General features: G+C 38.4%; 1 protein-coding gene across 2 annotated transcripts; it reads left to right on the forward strand.

Annotated features, from left to right (window-relative positions):
- The first annotated feature begins 1,578 nt into the window (after positions 1-1,578).
- LOC118997330 (guanylate-binding protein 2-like) lies at positions 1,579-19,729 on the forward strand. Of its 2 annotated transcripts, none has more exons than XM_037060905.1 (11): positions 1,579-1,819; positions 5,748-5,956; positions 6,505-6,632; positions 7,590-7,699; positions 9,996-10,192; positions 10,535-10,777; positions 12,852-13,132; positions 14,680-14,892; positions 17,582-17,684; positions 17,973-18,166; positions 19,431-19,729. In XM_037060905.1, the coding sequence occupies exons 2-11, from the start codon at positions 5,767-5,769 to the stop codon at positions 19,545-19,547; spliced, it is 1,776 nt and encodes a 591-aa protein (XP_036916800.1). In that variant the 5' UTR covers positions 1,579-1,819; positions 5,748-5,766; the 3' UTR covers positions 19,548-19,729. The 2 variants fall into 2 exon arrangements, with proteins under 2 accessions (XP_036916800.1, XP_036916801.1); XM_037060906.1 differs by lacking the exon at positions 1,579-1,819 and adding an exon at positions 2,718-2,991.
- Positions 19,730-19,944: the final 215 nt, after the last annotated feature.

A 19,944-nucleotide genomic window follows, 5' to 3' on the forward strand; every position in this document is an offset into this window, starting at 1 on the left:
ATTTCCTACTAACAGAAAGTGAAGTTTCAAATTGAACAGAATTTTACATTCATGAAAAAGATGGGAATGAACTATAGACTTTATCACTGACCGAATATTAATCAGACAGACTAAACTGGAGAAGGCAAAGAGACAGGAAGAATTGGTGCATCTTTGTCCAATTTCTCTCCAATTAGGTTTAAAATAACCCTGAACTCTATCCACACACTCACTGGCTATTTCAGAACATGAGTCTACACTTTCTGGAAGTGTGAGTCATTTTGGATCAGACTTTCAATTTCCTAATTATTTCACAAAGGGCTCAAAATATCATCAGCTGTCCACGGCTTCGGAGAAGAAGCAGTGCAAGGCATGTTCACTGTGTTTTTCGTTCTATTGGGGAGAACACATGCATGATTATAGCCCAGATGGCCTTTTTATTAGTGCAAAGACTGCTCCAATAAGACTAATTTTTTGAAAATAATATATGTGCAATATGAGTAAAAAATTGCTTAAATCAAATATAAGCAGTAGATGAAATATCACAAAATGAACACAACCCTGAGTAGGTAAGATATCAACATTTGGGACTAGCAGTATTGCTAATTTAAGCCATTTTAGTAGGTGAGCACTACAATATCAGAGTGGTGTTCACTCGCATTTCTTTCCTGATCCATGTTAGATCCTTTTCTAGTGTTTATGGCCATTCAGATATATTCTTTCCTAAGGGCCTAAGTTCATACCCATTTTTCCACTGAGTGTTCTGTCTTTGTGGAAGTTATTTATATTTTCTGTATATGGGTCATTTGTCTTTTTATGCTTTCTCACATATATAGCTTGCCCTTTTCTTTATTAATGGTGTCTTGTGATAAAAAAAATATCTTAATATAGTCAATTTGTTGGTCTTTACAATTGTGTTTAGTACATTTTGTGTCCTAACAATTTTTTTCCTATTTTCAAATACTTAAAAACATTCTTCCAAGTTATTTTCCAAAGGTTTTATGGTTTTGCTTTTTATATTTAATTCTACAATCCTTCCAGAATTGCTATTTGTGCACGGTGTAAGCAAGGAGTCATTTTCTTGTTTTTCCTAAGGATAGCTGATTCACCCAGGTCTACTCATCTAAAAGATCATCATTTCTGCCTATAATGGTTTTAAGTGATCACCCCTGGCCCGCTATTTCCTATATAGGCGAATGACATTAGATAATGTTTTAAACCAGCATCTAACAAAGCTTTAGTATTACAATTTGTTTAGTTCACTCGCTGATTTCAATTCTCTCAGTACACTATATGTAACTTTTTCTTCAAATGAAGACTCGGTATTATTTAAGGTAAAGATTATTTTTATTCATATTTGTATTATAAATATAAACATTTGCACCTAAGGGGAATCACACAGTTCAAACCAATGTTGTTCAATGGTCAATTCTATATTAATTTTTCCAATGGGCCTTTTATTTGTATTGCAGGTAGTCTCTAGTGATAAACTTTGTGGATTCCAGTTGACACATCATATCAAACCCTCTCACTGGCCAAGCTCTCAGCAGATGTTTTCCTGAGTGGCTGACTGATCTCGTCTCAGCATTTTCAGTTTCATTTTCATCTATTTAATTGCTGAGATTTGATAGTTTGGGTTTGTAGCCACTAGGTCTCTGAAGGAAGAGCAGAAAGCTCTAGGATATCGAAGGGGTAAAATTAAAAGGACAAATTGCCAGTGAGAGAGAAAAGTGAGAGAAACCAGTACAGTAAAACTCAGAAGAAAAGAGAAGAGGCGAGGCACTTATAACTTTCTCATTGAAGCTTCTGTCTTCTCAGCTCCAAAGGATCTCTTCTCCTGGTAAGAGTGAGGCAGGGTGGGAAGAGATTTGCAAGGGTCCGTCAATGTGTCTGAAAGAACCACTCCAGCGACAGGCTGCAGCTGGAATCCTGACCCTGGCAGGCAGCAGGGTGTCTGCTCAGGGCACCGCCGCTCCAGCTCTGTGTTCAGTGAGGTTCCAGCAGAGGGAGCGCCCACATCGAGTCAGGAGTGCTCTGAGATTATCTCTTTTTTGACACTGAAATTACATTTATCTCTGCTAAAACCCACTTACTAAAGCTCAGACTCCATTTCATTCTTTATTATAAACTTTTATATGCCAGGTAAGTAAGAGTTGGGCAACTTGGAGTCTGCAAAAAGAAGTAACAAGTTTTTGTAATTCAGAAGCTGACAAAATCTTTGTACAGCCACTATTTTTCTGAGGCAGTTATTGAGTGATTCTCATTTAATGGAATTATGTCTCACATTATAAAATCTGACAGAACATCCGCTTGTCGGCAGTCCCTGTGGGCTATCGTTGTAAGAGAAAATGGGTCCTAATCATATGAAAAACTAATATAATGTTGTATATTAACTATATTTCATTTTTAAAAAGCCTTTCTTTGCATCTTCCCCTGGAGAGATAGGAAGCCAGAGAGCAGTCAAGACTGGCATTCTAATAGATGTGAGCCTTCCGCAAGAGTAAATCAGAGGTAACCAACTTTAAAATAGGACTTTTCGCTCCTTTTAATTTTATAAAATTATTAAAATTATCAAATAATCAAGCTCTGGTCATGTCTATAATTGTTTGAATAAATTATGTAGAGCAGAGTTTAGAGAAAAAACAAACTTTGATTTATAAAGTAATGTTTCATAATTGTAGCTTTGTTCCCTAAAATAATTAAAAGCGTTATGCAAACAGATAGGTGGAAACAGGGAAGAATCAACCTGAAAACAAAGGGAGTCAGAGTCTATAACAAAACTGAGTAAAAAAATCGACAGAATAAGGGTGAGGTCTAAGATATCAAGTCTTGGGTGAAAAAAGTGTAAAGGCAGATGCAAAGCAAAGATGAAGAACCAGTGAGTGGGTAACCAGAACGAGCTGGGGCAGCTGCGGGGCCTCCAGCACAGTGGGAGCAGGGAGCCGCTGGGGAGTCTGAGTCCCTCCATTGGACCCAGACGCTGCCCAGGAACAGCCCTGGGAGAAAGAGCAGGTAAGCCTGGGTTAGGGCACTATCTGTGTTTCAAGGCACAGGCATATGCTTTACACAAATTTATCCAGATGCTCCATACAGGGGCTCAGAAATCCCCCATTCATTCCATTTAAACATCTAAATGTGAAAGTAAAAAGCTTTGAAAGGAAGTTTTGTAAGAAAGTCAGAAGATAAGAGGCATGATAAAAATCTCCATTTTCTGGAAAATGAGGTACAAGAAGAGCTGGTGGGAAGGCAATCTGGTGCACCCTTCCAGAAAGGAATTTGGCAACATATAACAAAAGGGTGTGTTCTTACTTTGGATGCAACAATCCCACCTCTAGGAGTCTCTATTGAAGAAAGAGCTAAAATGCAAAATAAAATATAAACAGGTTAGCAGAGTTATTCATTGCAGCACTGCCTGTAATTTTAAAACATTTTGGAAGCAATTTAAATGCCCTTACATAGGAGATTGGTTGAGTAAACTGTGGCCTATAGGCATAGCGGAGTAGGAGTGTCATAGAGAATGAGAAAGCTTTCTATGAAGTGACGTGGGGTGATTTCCAAATATCTACACCATTTGATCTTTCATGTCAGAAAATGTGCATCAGGTAACAGACATGCATTTGTTCATTTGTGAAAAAGACATCTAGGAAGTACAAACAAGAAATTAATGGGATCGGGGACTATGGGGGAGGAATAAAGGGGGGATAAAAATAGAAAGAATGGTAAAAATGAGGATGGTGTACTAAATGAAGGAGAAGTGATATTTCTCTGAGTACACTTTTTTGGAAATTTCTGACTCTTAGAAACATGTAATGTTTCACACACTCAAAGAGTAAATACACATTTAAAATCAGCCAAGATGTTGGGGGTGCTGAAATGAAAAACAAACAGTAACAAATGAACCTGGCTGCATTACAAGTGAAGAAATTTTTGAATACAGTGTTCTGACTGTATACATAAGGTTAAAGACACAAAGAACTGCATACTAATAATGTACTCTAGTTAGTAGATTTATTTGTCACAGAAGTATGAATTTAGAATTTAGAAATTTCTTTTCATGTATACTAGAATGGAGTAAATAATGAAATTTATTACAGATATTGAGAACCAGAGCTCTCATAGTAAGAGAAAGGAGTAAAAAAAAAAAAGGAGAAAAGCTTGAATAAATTGTGTTGTGTTAGATTAGAATTAGAAATATAAACAGGAAGTCAAAGTTGTGTATAAAAATGGATAGATGAAGAAACAGATGTTTGTATACCTGTGTTAGTATATATACATACATACATATATACACCATATTTTAACCTTGCCCTTGAGAAGCCTAAAAATGATGTATACACCTAGTATGACATCTTGACATCTAAGTACTAAATCAGAGACAATACTAGGTAGGATACCTTGTGGGCCCAGAAAGAAGGAAATGATCAGAATACAGTGGGTTCATGCCAAAAGGACATGGGAGCCAGCCTTAAAAAGTATCAATAAAATTTATGGAGCAAATTAAGCAACAAAATAAATAATGACAGTAAAGTATTTAAATCCATAGAATAAAGTAAATAACTATGAATTTATACAGATACAACTAAATAATTGAATGACTAAATAAATAAAGTGAGGAGAAAGGACAGTTCCTCTTTATAGTAGAACTCAAATTAATAAATGTTGAAGGAATGGTGAGAATACAAAATGAACCATAGGCAAACACTACGGTAATAAACTACTAAGGGCAAGAATCATTGTCAGTGGATGCTAAAATTAGCATTGAAAATGACAGGAAAGTATGGTGAGAATATAATTTCACAGTCTCAAAAATATCTTCCCAAATGGTACTTTGTAATCACAAAGAGGTGAGTAGGAACTTTACAATAGAAAAACCTGGCAGACACAACCTGGAGTAAGTGATTAGAGTTAACATCAAAGTGCCAGTGTCATACTGACATCATGAATCCCATGATGCAATGCACTGAGCCTGGCAGAACCCCATTTGGATGGCATTACTGAAAAGGTATGACCTCAATATAATTATGAGGAACTGCCAAAAAAGTCCCCAAACTGAGGGATATTCTACAAACTAAAAGGCCAGTTCTCTCCTAAAATATCAAGGTTATGAAAGACAAAATAAAAAATGAGGACCTATCGAAAATGACAGAAGGCTAAGGAAACAATGACAGCGATGAGATCCTGGATTGGGCTGTGGATCAGAAAAAGACATCAGTGGCGCCCTGGCTGGTGTAGCTCCGTGGATTGAGTGCAGGCCTGCGAACCACATGATCGCGGGTCCATTCCCAGTCAGGGCACATGCCTGGGTTGCAGGCCAGTTCCCAGCAGGGGACTCACGAGAGGCAACCATACATTGCTACTTCTCTCCTTCCCTTCCTCTCTAAAGATAAACAAATAAAATCTTTTAAAAAAACTAAAAAAAAAAAAGACATCAGTGGCAAAAATGGTGAAATGTGAAAAAAGTATGCACGTTAGTTAACAGTATCGTAGCAACATGAAGTTTTGTATAAAGCATTTACATTACAGATGCTGTGGAAGTTGTATATGAAAACTATTCAAACCTGTTGTACATACAAATTGTTTCAAAATGTATTTATTTGTAAAGAGAACCAGTAGACTAATCTATAGGGCAACTTTAAATGGGCCAGAGGATTTTTAAAAACACATAGGGAACAAAGATCAAAGACAGAAAATATAGTTTCAGTTCATTTGCAAGTTCTTACTCAGCTTTTGACTAGAAATTGTTATCTATTCTGTTTCCTCTCTTGCAGACACAACTGCACCCTGGACATGGCCTCAGAGACCCACATGCCAGGCCCCGTGTGCCTCATTGAGAACACTAACGGGACACTAGCAGTCAATCCGGAAGCTTTGAAGATCCTGTCTGCCATCACCCAGCCTCTTGTCGTGGTGGCCATTGTGGGCCTCTACCGCACAGGCAAATCCTACCTGATGAACAAGCTGGCTGGGAAGAGCAAGGGTGAGCGTGCCTACAGAGATGTGAGGAGAGAGAGTTAGAGAGGGAAAGAAATATCGAAAACTAACTTTTCAATATTTTCCTGGTGAGCTCCCTACATTTACTCCGTTCCAGAGGATCTGAGTCACCTCACTCTTCTCATTTCCCCTTCATTTCCTCTTTTAAACTATAATGTGTCTTTCTGGGAAGAATAAGGTCGTGATAAATATAATCAACATACATAATAATAAAGTATAAAACAATGACTAAAATGTTTGGGTATTAATAACAAGCTTGCACTGTTCTTTATTTTTCTTTTTGTGGTGTTTTGTTGGAAATTTATGTTTTGTTTTTGTCATCCCTTTTAAAGCTTTCATTAATCTTTAAAGTAAAATAAATGTTTCACTTTGTATTGGATACTCTAACCCCTTTTTCTGGTTATAATTAAGGTTAACATTGATTGTGGTTTCATTTATCTTTTTAACTTTTGATTTCATTAACTTTGATCTCCATGTCCACAACCATTCAATATTAGAAATCCAAGTCCTGTTACCTCCTCTCCCCCTTGGCAGGCTTCTCTCTGGGCTCCACGGTGCAGTCTCACACCAAGGGAATCTGGATGTGGTGTGTGCCTCATCCTGAGAAGGCAGACCACACCCTCGTTCTGCTGGACACCGAGGGCCTGGGAGATGTAGAGAAGGTAAAACATGAATTTTTAAGTCTTATTTATGTTAGGTCACTAGCCCCCTTTTACCTCCTCCCCCACTCCTTGATGTAGGCTTCCAGCATATCATATCAACATATTATACCTTTCATTTACTTAGTAGTGGTAAACATCTGACCTTGAATCCAGTCTGAATCCAACCAAAGTAAGATTTATGTAAGGAAAGTGAACATAAATTATGACACTAACAAGCTCATTGAAGAGTCGTCGCATGCTTTAAACACTGAGCTTCACCTGGCCACATTCCATCCATGAGCATTGAGAGTGGACACTAGGTCTGTTGATGGGTTATACAACCTGTAAATAATGGCCGATGACAGTTTAAGTTATTTTTCTTTAATATCATAGAAAAAATGTTTTGGTGAAGCTGTGAAGATGCCTTTAAACCTGACTAGATACTTTATAAACTTGTCTGACTTTTCACAATGGGAATCCTGAAAGCTGGTAAATATGGTCTTATCCACAGCTGTGCTATTTACGAGAGAAGCAAAGGATAAGATTTGATGTCAATGTCCTTGTTCAGAAAGGGTTATGCATTATCACTCTCACAAATCCTAGACCTATAAAACTCTTATCAAAGGAGCACATGTTAACTGCTGAGAAGTTCCTTACCATTGTATGTAAGTTCCTTACAAATGTAATAGGATCACAGTCTAACTTCAGGAGGCCTGTTTGAAACGTACTAAGTGATCATAATACTTATTACTATCACTCTCCTACGCACTTATATGCATTGCCTTCTCTAAATTTCATGACACTCTGAATTTAATGTTCATAAATTCATCGTATAGATGAGAAAAATTTGCATTGGGAAATGACTAACCTAAGTTTCCACAGATAAAGAGAAACAGAGGTGGTTCAGACTCTATCTACCTGAATTGAAAGCATGGCGCTTTTACTGTCTATTTTGTGTGGCTCTACAATGATGTTTAGGGAGACAACCAGAATGACTCCTGGATCTTTGCCTTGGCCATCCTCCTGAGCAGCACCTTTGTCTACAACAGCATGGGAACCATCAACCAAATGGCCATGGACCAGCTGCAGTATCCTTTTTGTGGTCCAGAAAAACTTAAATCCAGAAAGTCACAGCTCCGTGTTTTCACCAGGTAGAGTGGTGGGCAACGGCAGAAGAATTTATAAGTGCCCTCCTTAATGAATCTCATTATGCTCAATATCCAAATTCAGTTCAACCAGCCCCAGAAAGCCATGCCTTTCTTGTGTCTCAGATATTATTTTTGTTTACTTGTTTATCATCTGTGTCCCTCAGTAGAATGAGATTACCATTAGACATTATCCTAGACACTTAGCTGCACAAGGCTCTGTATATCCCCCATCTGAGTTAATCTCCCCTCCCTTGCCTAACCCTCAACATCCTCTAAAATTCATGCTCTCATTCAGCAAATCTCTATATCCTTATCATCTCCTCCAAATATTTCCTTCTAACTGAGTTCTGTCTATACTTTGTGGACATTGTTTCCCCAACAGGCCTCTTCAGTGATTTTAGTGGTGATTTTTTTTCTCCTATAAGTCTCCTTGCCTAAGTCCCAGAAAATTTAGGTAACCTCCTTGCTCCTTATGACAGCTTCCAGATACTTCCCCATTCTTCTCCCATTAAAAAGAGAAAGTCCTTTGAATGACATGCACTGAACGACAGCATCCCTCGTTGTTGCAGTCATCCACCAACCTCCCTGTGAACAAACCAACCTCCCTGTGAACAAACCCTTCCTATGTTAAAACTTCTAGCTCTTAGTTCACTGTATTTTTAGAAATGTTAACAACCAACACACATCCTTTTAGCACTCTGATCTCTCCGTTTCATCACCTTCTCATACCTTACCCTGTACTCTCCTTCATTCCTAGTTTTGGTCATTATCAACGACTTCAACATTTCTATAACTTACCTTCAACCATTGTCATACATTAGCGTTTGTAAAGATTTACCTTCATGGTCTTCCATCTAATGGATACTTCTCATACTCTTTGACTTCACGATAGCATTTGATAGTTGATGTTTTCCTCTTTTCTGAAACAGTTGGTTCTTTTAGTGTCTAGAATGTCAATGCATCTTAATATTCCACTTTCCTAATTGTTCCATGTTCTTGGTTTCTAAATATTATTGCTATTTAATTCTTGGCCATGTTCTAGTCTTCCTCTATTGTCAATCCTTAAGTGATCTCAACCAGACTGAAGGCTTTTAGTAGCATCTGTATGTGGATTACCACAGCAGTTGTATGTGCAATCATGACTGCTGTTCTCAGGTACAATCTTGTGTATGTAGACACTCACACAGTTTCTTCATTTGGAGGGTAAGAGACATCTCAAACAGCAAGTAAAATGAGCAGAACTTTTAATTTTTCTGTTCAATAGCACTGCTTCACTATCACAGTAAATTCCCGCAGCATTTACACAGGTCCTTCAATCAAACACTTCGAATTCATCCTGGATGACTTCTTTCCTCATATCTTAGAAACTACTAGTTGGAGAGTTTTGTCAGCTGCACTGTCATAGGTATTGGCCCATGCTGACCAATTCTCACCACTTCCTGCACCATAATTGTAGCTGAAGCTTCCATCTTCTCTCATCTGTGTTACCTCCTTAACTACCTAACCCCTCTCTCTGCTTACACTCCTGCCCCTCACAGATGCAACACCAACCAGAATGATCTCTTAAAAACCAGTATCAGGTCATATCACCCCTGAGCTTAAAACTTCCCAATAGCTTCCCATTAAATTTAGGTCAAAATTCAAACTCTTTCTGTAGCTTACATGGTCTGGACCCTATCTATTCTAGGACTTTGGCCCTAGCCACACTGGCCTGCTTGCTATTTATCAGACACACTTAGTAATTTTATGTCTAAGTGTTTGCAAGTGCTATTTTCTCCTTCTAAAATGTTCCTACATTGGATTTGTGCAGAGTTGACTCCTACAATTCATTCAGATCTCTGCTCAGACAACCTCAGAGAGAATTCAGCTGAACAACCACACTAACCAGCACCACATGCAGACATAGTTATTCTCTAACCTTCAGCATGGTTCACTTTTCTTTGAGATCATTATTATTAATATCTCAAATTTTATTATATTTTTGTTTACATATTTATCTGTCTCTCTGACTAGAATGTAAACTTTATGATACCAGTATTATCTCATTTACTGCAGTATTCTTAGTCCCTAGAACAGTGCCTGGTTCATAGTAGGTGCTTAATAGATATTTGTGGAATGAACAAAAAATGAATGATTGAGCTAATTAAGAGAAAAAAAATTTCAGCTGAGCTTTGGGAGAAAGTACTACATAAAAAGTGCTCTTCTTTTCTGCAGTTTTCCTATGTTAGCATCTCAGTTATGTAACAGAGCTGACTGAACGAATCAGGGCAAAACCCTCACCTGTTAATGGCGGAGTTGAAGACTCAGCCGACTTTGTGAGCTTCTTTCCAGCCTTTGTGTGGACGCTGAGAGATTTCTCCCTGGAGCTAGAAGTCAATGGAGAACCCATCACTCCTGATGAGTATTTGGAGTTGTCCCTGAAACTAAAGAAAGGTGATTGGGACTTACCATTGGGTGACAAATAAAGAGAAAACAATATTTAAATGACCACTTGTGTGTAGATGTTAAAATTATAATTTTGTAACTGTGATTCTGACTGTTCTATTATAGGATAGGAATGAAAACATTCCTTGGCTGAACTGATGGATCTAATTTAAGATATCTTTCTCGGAGAAAGAAATTTTCTCTACTCTTCAATTTCTTAAAAATTCCTGATCCATCATGAGTTTATTTTTGTCTCTTTCCATAGGATTTGTGCACATTATGAAGTTGAAGTATCATATATTTGAGACAGTTAGTGTAATGTTGTACTATTTCTAATTTTCACTTCTCTAGGTACCGATAAAAAAACTAAAAGCTTTAATGAGCCTCGGTTGTGCATCCGAAAATTCTTTCCAAAGAAGAAGTGCTTCATCTTTGATCGTCCTGCTCGAAGGAAGTATCTTGTCCACCTGGAGCAGCTACAGGAGGAAGACCTGGACTCTGACTTCAGAGAACAAGTAGTGGAATTCTGCTCCTACATCTTCAAATATTCTGAAGCCAAGACTCTCACAGGCGGCATCATAGTCACTGGGCCTCGTGAGTTCTTCTCACTCCCCACTTCTTACCTGAACTTTCCTTCTGTCCATTGAAGAAAAGAAAAGAGGGAGATATAAGTGTACTTACGACAAACACATAGTCTAATGATGCTCAGGAAAACATACCACGAGGATCACATTGTGAACTTTATGTGACAAGTAAAACTATTTCTGGTGTTATCTAATATTTATATGAGCAAGATTAATAGAGGAAAACTTGAGTCCCTTTTTTGCAGTAATTTCCCCACAAATTATCAGCTCCCTATTTATGAAAGATTCTCCTAATAGATCTATATAGATTGACAAAGTCTAGAGAAGGCAAATACCCCAATGCTGCTGACCTTGGCACCAGCCCCTTATTCAGCAATTCAGGAACAGGGAAATTGACTAGAAGAAACTCGTGAAACGCACCAATGACTGGGTATAATGGTAGATAGAAAATATTTTATTTCTATCCTTGTTTCAGCACCACAGGAGTGAAGGTACTTAAATTTTTAAAATTATGATGATAAATAGTGAAAAGCACAATAAATTGAAATAGTAGGCTGCTATGAGAAATTAAGGAGTGTATGCACGTAGGAGATAATTTGGAGTCAAAGACAGAGAATGTTTGTCTCTGAAAGTGACATGAAAGATGATCACTTACTGAGAGTGCATCAAGCAGGAGACTAGAGAGAATGCTTTGCAGACAAAGACGGTATCATGCGGAAAGGTCTGAGACAGGAAGTAACTCTGTAATTTCAACAAAGGAAAAGAAAGAGGGCGTGTTAAATAGCAGTAGAAAGCGCAAGAGTGGGATCACAACTGGAGAAGTACATAGGGGCCAGTACTTGAAAGGATCACAGATGACTTTAAGGAGAATAGAGTTTAAATTCAATGGGACAGTCTTGAAGAATTTTAGACAGAGAAGTAAAGTTATCCCATTTATATTTAAAATGATCTTCCCGCATGTTTTGTAGATGTGATGGAGGGATATAAAGAAGACAATGAGAAGATAGACAATATTTACCAGGTTTTAGTAATAAAGGGGGATTTTGTTAGGCTAAGATTATGATAAATGGTCAAAATGGACAGGATCCCCACATCTTTTGAACGTTAAATCCATAAGGCACAATGATGGATGTAAGCAGGGAATTAGAAGGACTCCAGGGTTCTGAAATTAAGCAACTGCTTGAATGGGTGTCAATTACTGTGAGGGATATCTGAAGGAAAAGTAGTTTTTCAGAGTAGATGAAGTTATTTAGATTTAGATTATTTAATATTAGTTTTACTCTGATGTGTAAAAGAAGACGTAACATGCAGATATTCAAATATACAAATATAAAGCTTAAACATCAAGTCAAAGCAGAAAATACAGTTCACTAGTATCCATATAGATATTATTTAAAACTGTAGAAACAGAAGGGAAGGCCCAGGATCGAGTCCTAAAGAACTGTTGCTTGTTGGGTAACCAACCACTCCATTTTCCCAAGGCTGGGATTTCCTGGGATGTAAGATGTTCTATGCCAAAACCAGCAAAACTCTGCACAAACCTGGATGAGTCGGTCACTCTGCAAGTAGCTCAGATAAGGCAGTATCTAGGAAGATTCCGTATCTAGGCCAAACAGGACTAGTGGCCTATAGCAGATACACACACACACTCACACTCACACACTTGCACACATAAGCAAGCTAAGTTTTCTCCTTCGCCTTTTTCAAAAATTAGAACTAAAGAAGGAAAAAAGAAGGCAGAATAAAGGGAGATGTAGAATGGTTGAGAAAAGATCAAGACCTAATATCTTAACTACAAAATATCCTTTTCTGATCCACTCACTGCACCATCTTTCTTTTGGAGGAGGAAAAGAGAAAGAGAAATGTAAACTTCTCTAGAGATAATCAAAATATTCCATCACTACTCTCCCTCAGAAAATTCCTAAACTATTGTTTGTGGTATTAGAAAAGCATTACAAATGTTCTAGCCCTTGATTCTAAAAAAATAAATAATTAAATTCATATTCTCAGGACTAAACAGTTGATGGTTTGTTCCTCTCTTCCACCAACTGATAATTGCTATTTTGTTAAATTCTCTTTTGCAGGCCTGGAGAACCTGGTGCTGACCTACGTCAATGCCATCAGCAGTGGGGATCTGCCCTGCATGGAAAACGCAGTCCTGGCCTTGGCTGAGATAGAGAACTCAGCTGCAGTGAAAAAGGCCATTGCCCACTATGACCAGCAGATGGCCCAGAAGGTGAAGCTGCCCACGGAAACCCTCCAGGAGCTGCTGGACCTGCACAGGGCCACTGAGAAAGAGGCCATCGAAGTTTTCATGAACAGTTCCTTCAAGGATGTGGACCAAAAGTTCCAGAAGAAATTAGCGGTATGTGTGCTATTCTAGATAACAAGAGGCAGAAAAACCTGGGCTTTTCTGGATGTGAGTAGTTCTTCCTAGATCCAAAGACAGAAGCACTCAGTGAATGCATATTCATTTGCAATCATTACTAAAAAATAGAATGAATACTCCTAGCCTCAGCCCTACAGACCGTGGCACCACAACCAACTATGTTTATTACAGTTACTCTCTTCTGTAGTCCCTTTCTGGATGCCATATTTGAAGTAAATAAGTAAATTGTAAAACTGTATTTATATAAGATAATTTAAATTTATTTTCCTTTTAAAGTGAATCAGAGGCACAACACTTTCATGTTGCCTGTAAATAACCTGATAGGATATGATTCTTTGTGAAAACACTAAAAATGCTTTGTCTTTATTGTAAAGCACTGGTAGAATTTTTTAGAAAACCAAGAAAGTCAAACCAATCATAAGAATGCTGTTTGAGAATGTTTCTAAGTCTGTGTCTTTACGAATTAGGGGAGGGTTGTTGTCTGACCATCACTGGACAAGTCAAAATCCCTTCCTTGGCTTGCAAGGCAGGATTTTACAAACGTCACCTCCCTGCACTTAAAGGTTCTGATGAAATTAGATAGTCAAGGTCAGCAGACAATGGACATCCTTCTGGACTAATGTAAAAGTTTGATATGTAAGTTCTCCTGAATGACTTAACATAGGTAAATAAATAAGATCCAGCAAAAAATAATACCACCTTTTTATTACAAAATCATAAGCATGTAACTCTGTAACATAACAATATTACAGTCAAGCACACCATTTGACATTTTAGGTGAAGTGTTTAAATTAAAACTATAAATTATCACAGCCATATTAATACCCTACCAATCACACTTAAGCAGGCCTTACTTCTGCCAGACTCTATATTTTTGTTAGGTTTTCTCAATACTCAAAATACCTGGGATACAATCTTCATTATCTTCCTTAGCCTTGGATTGAGAAAATCTGCAAAAATATTCTCATCCAAAGTGTTGTATCAATAATCATTGACGGTTTACTGAGCAGTTGTAGAAAAGTCACTGAGGTTGATACTTTATACCACTCCATCTAATCCTGACATAAAATCTATGAAATGGATATAATTTCCCCTGTTTTACCAATAAGAAGACCTCAATTCACAGAGGTTGGGTGTCACAAATCCACAAAGGGGTGGCCCCAGGAACACAAAGGGGTACATCCACCTAGGCCTTCCTAACTCCACAGGTTGTACTCCAAGCTCTTCTGAAATTGGACTTCAAAGGAGGAGTTTCCCATGGGACACTGTCTGTGCTTTGGAATCATTCTCCGTAGCAGGAAAAGTAGAGAAAAGAGCTTCAGATAATCACAGCCAGAAAGATAGATGTAGTTTTTGTCAATCTGCACCCTTCTTCTAGACATTCTAGAGCCTCACAAGGTGATGGTGTGGCCCAGGTTATATACCACAGTCTCTGGAGGAGAAGCATTTCTCCATAGTCTATGTGTGGTGAACATCCTCCTCATGGCTGACTGTACCATCTGTGCTATTTTGTCACTTCACAGGAATGTTTGCTAGCAAAACGAGATGACTTTTGTAAGCAGAATGCGAAAGCATCATCAGAGTGTTGCATTGCCTTACTTCAGGACATTTTCAGTCCTCTGGACAAAGATGTGAAGGAGGGGACATTTTCTAAACCAGGAGGCTATCATCTCTTTATTCAGAAGCAACAGAAGCTGAAGAATGAGTACCACAAGATTCCCAGAAAGGGGACAGAGGTAAATACCTACTGAGTACTATTTCTGAGGACTTGCTCAGATGACTCTTTCAAACTACAGTGGGGATAACCAGAATGGGATTGGGACAGTTGCCTCTGCCTCTCACTCATCCACTCACTGACTCATTTAGGAGAGAGACTGCCAGGGGATCCAGTGCATATGCCCCCTGGGAATTACAGGAGAAGCCCTCAAAAATGTATAATTAATTCATTAATTTAGTCATCCAGTGATCCAAGAGTGATCTATTCAGGCCTAACGATATGTCAGGTCTCGTCAAGTTTCTGGGACTAAGGCAATTTAAAAAAAAAATTTCGCACAAAGCACTAACCAGAAATAAACAAATTATATAGCTTACAGACAAAAACAGTACCAGTTAACACATATAGACCTTGTTGTGCTTCGGGAAGTAGATGGGCTTAACTCATTCAATTCTCAAAACAACCCTAAAAAGTACATGTTGTTCCTATCCCCAGTTTATAAATAAGAAAATTGAGACACAAGAAGTGAAAGAACACCCAAGAACATATAGGTAATGAGTGGTACAGCTGGCATGCTAATCTCAATAGCAGGCTGTTCTCTTAATTACCCCTTTATGCTGGTGTACTCAGTTTGTGTCAGTTAGAATTAGGCTTGGGTAAATATTATTTTAAAGATTTTTTATTTATTTATTTATCTTTAGAGGGGAAGGAGAGAGGGAGAGAAACATCAATGTATGGTTGCCTTTTTAAAAAAAATATTTATTTATTTATTTATTTTTAGAGGGGAAGGGAAGGAGAGGAAGAGAAAAATCAATGTATGGTTGCTTCTCATGCATCCCCTGCTGGGAAATGGTCCCTGCCCGGAACTGGCCTGCAACCCAAGCATGTGCCCTGACTGGGAATCGAACCGCGATCGTCTGGTTCGCAGGCCCGCGCTCAATCCACTGAGCTACACCAGCCAGGCCTTATGGTTGCCTTTTTTGTGCGTCCCCTGCTGGTAGTTAGCCTGCAAGGAACCAGCCTGCAACCCAGGCATGTGCCCTGACTGGGAATCGAACCGTGATCGTCTGGTTCGCAGGCCCGAGCTCAATCCACTGAGCTACGCCAGCCAGGGCGGCTTGGGTAAATATTATTTTAAAAGAAGTGGCTTAGAAAAGACAAACGTTTCTCTCTTGCGTGCAAGAAGTGATGAAGAGGCCCTGACTGGTGTGGCTCAGCTGGCTGGGCTTCCTTCCGCAAAGTCGGGGTCTGCCAGTTAGACCCCTGGTCAGGGCACACGTGAGGTTCCACTGATCGATGTTTCTCTCTTACATCCGTGTTTCTCCCCCTCCCTTCCTTCCTATCTCTCTAAAAAATTAATAAAATGTTTTTTAAAAAGAGAAGTGATGAAGAGGGGGTGCAGGTTGGTAATGGAACTCCATGATAACCTTGTTCACAGGCCTGTTCCTTTGTTCTGCTCTAGCATCCCAGCACAGACTCTCTCTTCATGGTCAATTTGTGACCTGAGCTGGCTCCTAGAGTTTCATCCACTAGTTCCACATTACAGGTGGAGGGAAGAGGGAAAACAGAAGTTAAACGGGTTGACTCTCTTTAAGGTGATTTCCAAGAAGCACCATAGGCCTCTGCTTAAGTGCTATCGGTGCTAATGAATTTCATCATTACGGGCACTGAGCTACCAGGGATGTTGAACAGAAAATACAAAGTTTTATCCTGGTCCACAACCTGTCCAGGTGAACTTAGTTCTGTTACTAGGAACAAAGGGGAGAATAATATTAGGATGATTCTAACAGTCAAAAACTGCCCTGAAGAAAAAGGAAAGTAGGATATAGGTATAGAAGAGAAATGAAATGTGATGCTATTTTACGTGTTCTTAGAGAAAGAAGGCTTTTGTCATGAAGTAATGTTTCAGCACAGTCTTCAAAGAAGTGAGAAAGTGAACCAAATGGGCATCCAGGGGAACAAAATTTCAAAGCAGAAAACTCAAAGTATAAATTGGTTTATACCCTAGGAATCGCAAGAAATGTGGCAGGAGGGAACTGGGCAAAGGAGGAGGTGGTAGGAGACGATGTCAAAGGGGTGTTTAAAGGCCACAAGCCAGACAAGGTAGTACCTTGTACCTTGGAGGCCACTAAGAAACTTTGAATGGTATTTGGAAAGAGTAAGAAAATGAGTAGAAGATTTTGTGCATAACAGTGAGCTGATATTTCTTAAGTCATAGAGCATAAACATTAGGTACCCTGAGAAGAATGGCCTGTAGGGGAGCAAGAATGAAAGTAGGCAGACCAATTCTGAAGCTAATGCAATCGTCCACACAAGAAGTAATGATGCATTGGACCAAAGCATATGGGAGGAGCTGGTGACAAGTGATGGGTTCTGGTTAGTTTTATGTGAAGACGGAGCAAAAACCATGAGCTGATGATTGCATGTGGGATGTGTGAAAAAAAGAGATATTGACTGTAACTGTTAATGCTATTAACCCATAACAGTTAGAAAACCAGAGTTATTAATTAAATTACTAAAATTGAGGTGATAGGGAATGAAATAGGTTTGAGAGATAACCCAAAGTTGGCTTTTAGAGCAGTTAAGTTTGATCTGCTACTTGAATCCTACAAGGGTTGTTATATGCATGATAAAATTAACACATGTGTTGCTGGATTTTGCCCTAACTCATAGTCTCCATTTCTTAATTCTAACTTCCTCTGTATCACCAGGCAGAAGAGACACTGAGGAAATACTTGGAGTCCAAGGAGGCTGTGGCTAATGCCATTCTACAGACTGACCAGTCACTCACAGAGAAGGAAAAGGAGATTGAAGGTGAGAACAGGTGCAAACACTCTGGATAGGTGGAAAGCCCTAGAAATGTTCAGATTAGCCACATTAGTCCACCTGAAACATTATTGTAGAGCAAAGAATAATAAGTATAGTTCATAGTTCCACCAGATCTTTTTAACTGTTAGTTTTGGCCAGCTTTTGGTTACTCATTGCAAAAATTATCACAAAAGCTTTCTCTATGGCATATGAATAAAAAAGGTGGGGATTAAAAGCAAAATAAGGCTCTAACAATGTAATCTTCACATTTCTCTGCTCATTTTTCTTCCTTAGTGGAACGTACAAAGGCTGAATCTGCAGAAGCAGCACAAAATATGTTGAAGGAAATGCAAAAAAAGACTCAGCAGATGATGGAAGAGAAAGAAAAGAGTCATCAGGAACATTTGAAACAACTGACTGACAAGATGGAGGAGGAGAGGGCCCAGTTAAAGGCAGAGCATGAGAGGGTTCTCAATCTTAAACTTCAGGTATCCTGTTCTGTCATCACCATTTTATCTGCCACAGCACTGAGCCAAAAACATGGCTTAGACGGTAGAGCTTTATGTCAGATTAAGGGCTTTTCTAGCCCAAACACTAGTAGACATTTCATTTTCTTACTGCTTCTGTCTGTAATCATCTCTGGTTAATTAATGGTATTTACTTGCAGGATAAAATCTCATGGAATCTTTTTATTAAATCACTAACAATATTTAGTGTTAGTGATTTAATATTAAATCATATTTGTGATTGTTAGTGATTTAATATTAAATATTTAATATTAACATTTAGTATTAAATATTTGGTATTAAAATTTAATATTAAATATTAATGTTAATATTTAATATTAATATTTAGAATCACAAACAATAGCCATTTACTGACCGGCTCTGAATGTTGGTTTTATAGTCATTCTGTAACCAAATCCTCATGTATGTTGTAGGTGCTATTATATTCTAATTTTCAAATAAGGAAGTTCTAATTTCATGAGAGTTAACTGATATTTCTGACTCTTATTGTGTGGAAGAATACCTAGCCTGTCTACCTTACTGAGTGGAGTTCACAGTGATTTCATTTCTGCCATACCTCGTACAACTTTATCCCTGCAGGCACCCTGTGAGCGGGAAGACTCCCTGACCATCTAAATAATTAATCATGTCATTAAATACCCAGGCTGCCTGTATCTTCCTCTTTTCCAGGCTCTATTCTGAGTCATTGTTGAGTCCAGATGTTCACCCAGAAATAAAGTATGGTCCAGTGCAGACCCTGATCTCTTCAACTTATTTCTGTCACCTTGTCACCAAGTTTTGGAAAGTTGTACTAAGTGCCCTCATCAAACACCTGCCATGATTCTGAATCATGTAGTAACTTTCCATTGCAATTCATCTCTCTTCCCTTTTTAGATGTATATTTGTGAGCCCACACTAACTGCATCACAGTTGAAGGGAAAACACGGTAGATTTTCCAGAGACACTGTGTTGCATGTGGATGAAGAGGGACAAGAATATGATTCTGCTTCACTAATGTTTTAGAAACCATAAGAGAAGTTTCATGTAGCTAAATAAATCCCAGAAAAATTATTGCCAGCCATGGAAAATTCCAAAGAGGGTGATTTAATAGAAGTTAAGAAAGGCACAAATTTAAAAAATAAGTTTCGAAAACTCATGAAGGATGAGGTATGGACAGGGGAAATAATTTGGCAAATGTGGGAAATGTTTTAGATTGTGTGAGTTCAGTCTACGCTTTCCCTTTCAGGAACATGAACGGCTTCTCAAGGAGGGATTCCAAGAACAGAGCAGGAAACTTCAAAAAGAGATACAGGATTTGAAGAGGAGACACAGTGAAGAATCCTCATCATGTAACATACTCTAAAAATCCAAGGAGCAGCATTTCCTCACCTGCTCCCCTCCCCTCCACCAGGAAACCTTGAACGAGCAACTTCAGAATGTCGAACAATTGCCCCTACATTAAAATGAAAATCATGATATTTTGCCATGTTATTGCCATAAAGTTTGCAAAGACTGAAATAAAGTGCAAAGGCAATGTTTTCTTTACAGAGTGATTCAATTCATGCTTAATTATAGTAATAATGATAAGTATGATTCTTAACTGGATCCTGTATTTGAAACCATATTGAATCAAGAGATACTTGAAAGTGTATAATGAGGAGAAATCAGGATGGTTCTGTTCAGAGTAGAATTGCTTTCCCCTCACATACATCACACTTCTAAATATCCTAAGCCCCATTCTGTTGCTCAAAAGCTTACTT

The sequence above is a fragment of the Sturnira hondurensis genome, unplaced genomic scaffold (genome assembly GCF_014824575.4).
Source record: "Sturnira hondurensis isolate 20B ecotype Veracruz unplaced genomic scaffold, ASM1482457v3 Scaffold0013063, whole genome shotgun sequence".
In the NCBI taxonomy this organism is placed as follows: domain Eukaryota; kingdom Metazoa; phylum Chordata; class Mammalia; order Chiroptera; family Phyllostomidae; genus Sturnira; species Sturnira hondurensis.